This window comes from Arachis ipaensis, chromosome B07, assembly GCF_000816755.2.
Source record: "Arachis ipaensis cultivar K30076 chromosome B07, Araip1.1, whole genome shotgun sequence".
Classification (NCBI taxonomy): domain Eukaryota; kingdom Viridiplantae; phylum Streptophyta; class Magnoliopsida; order Fabales; family Fabaceae; genus Arachis; species Arachis ipaensis.
Window position 1 is genome coordinate 125245162 of NC_029791.2, and position 1892 is coordinate 125247053.

The window sequence follows — 1892 nt, forward strand, 5'->3', positions numbered from 1 at the left end:
GTAGCATGAACAGTCGTTATGGACGGTTTTAATGATTAAAGTCATGTAGTCTTATGTAATTTTTCCTTAAATCATAAATAGATAGAGCATTAAGCTTTTCATTTGAAAACTTTGTCTTCTTTTGGATAAATATCTCTATATATTGCAAACAAAATATATAAATGAAACAACAAGAGTTTCTCTTCTTTTTTTTTATAAATTAGCCTGAAAAATCATATCTTACTTCTTTGAAAGCTGGCAAACCATGGTAATCCTGAAACAAAGCAAGATCTTTAAATGCAGAAACCCCATCTTTCTTCAACGCCATTGTATTAGAATTTCTTCGTAGCCAAGATTCAAGAAGGTCAAATGAAAGCTACAAAAGTTGTCAATCAGTTAGACATGTATAGCTTGATGTTAAAACAATATATTTATTATTGTGAAAATTAAAAAAAAATTGCCCAAACATAAATATCCATATAACAAATAAAAAACTAACCTGATTTTCTGCAAGTCCCATCTGAATGATTCCCATTGGATTTTGAATGGGATGATAAGGGTTTTTCTCATACTCTTGCCATCCTTGAAAATAAGAAGAGTCTTGGCCATGAGAGTCCTTACTAGCCTTTCTAGACAACATTATTTTAATATTTTTCCTCCTTTCTTGGTTAGTAGATACTATCTAGTGTCTTTATATTAAATTAACTCTCCTAAACAAAAATTGAGAACCAAAAGGAATGATCTAAAGTGATTCAATATATTTTTTTTAGAATTCTAGAATGCAAGAGTTTTGAAATGGAAAGGGTTACGATATTTGAGTAGCTAAAAATTAGGCAGCAAGAGGTTCAATATTTATAAGGGGTACAAGAATGACAAGTAGTGAATAACATAGAATACCTTGTGAGCTGTAAATAACATACATACGATATTAATTGGTAATTAAACTAATTAGCTTATTTACAGCCTATAACTAAGTTAGAAAGGTAAGTTAAATTATAGTTATTAGAAATTAGTGAAAGCTTCATGAGTTACAAAAATTGTTATTAATAGAACAAGTACACGTGACTAAGTATTGTTTCCTAAGAATATATCTCCAATGATCCTACATGTACACAAGTATTTTTTTTTTAATATGTCCAACAAAAGTCATTTGTATAATATGCCTATATACTTTTTTTTCTTCTTTGTATTTTTTTAATTAATATAGCACAAAAATTTTGGTTAAAAGCATAGAAAAGTATAGATACAATATAGAAATTTTTGTGAGTCAATGTTTTGAATGTGTAATCATTCAAAACTTTTTACCCTGTGTACCAAAATTTATATGCTCGGTAATTTTGTTACACATATATAAAAGAAGAAAAAGAAGAGTTTATATTACGAGTATATTGTGCTTTAAAAATTTATGTGCTATGTACTAAAATTTTGTATTATATACCAAAATTTATGTACTCAGTCATTTTGCTTTGCTGTATATCGGAAAAGATTATGAAAAAGAAAATGATAATAAAAGAAGAGAAAAAAAAATCAAATAAAAAACCAAAAAAGAAGAAGAAAGGAATAAGAAGAAATAATGACGATGATAACAACTAAGGAGGAGAAGAATAAAAGAAAAAGGAAAAAAATTAGATAAAGGAGAAGAGACGATTTAGTTGGACTTTTCAAAATTTATTTAGCCTCCTGGTATGTCTAATATAGATATCCATAGCATTATTCTAATTTAAAGACTTTAATTTCTAATAGTGAGAAGTGGTTGATCATAACCTTAATTTATTATTTCTCATCTTAATATGTGATTTTTTAATGTTTTCCACTAAAATTGGCTGAATTTGATTGAATAATAACTCTTTAATAGATAAAAATTATAAAATTATTTTACATATTAAAATTAAATTCTGAAACTTTGTTTATAT

At 26.5% G+C, this 1892-nt stretch overlaps 1 protein-coding gene across 1 annotated transcript in view; it reads right to left on the bottom strand.

Annotated features, from left to right (window-relative positions):
• The window catches only part of LOC107607955 (1-aminocyclopropane-1-carboxylate synthase 3-like), a 2371-nt gene extending 1752 nt beyond the window's left edge, over positions 1-619 (bottom strand). The window contains exons 1-2 of the mRNA XM_016309847.2: positions 479-619; positions 224-355 (exon numbers count right to left, since the gene is read on the bottom strand). Of these exons, the coding sequence (XP_016165333.1) occupies positions 224-355; positions 479-619 (273 nt within the window). The remainder of the gene's footprint in view (positions 1-223; positions 356-478) is intronic.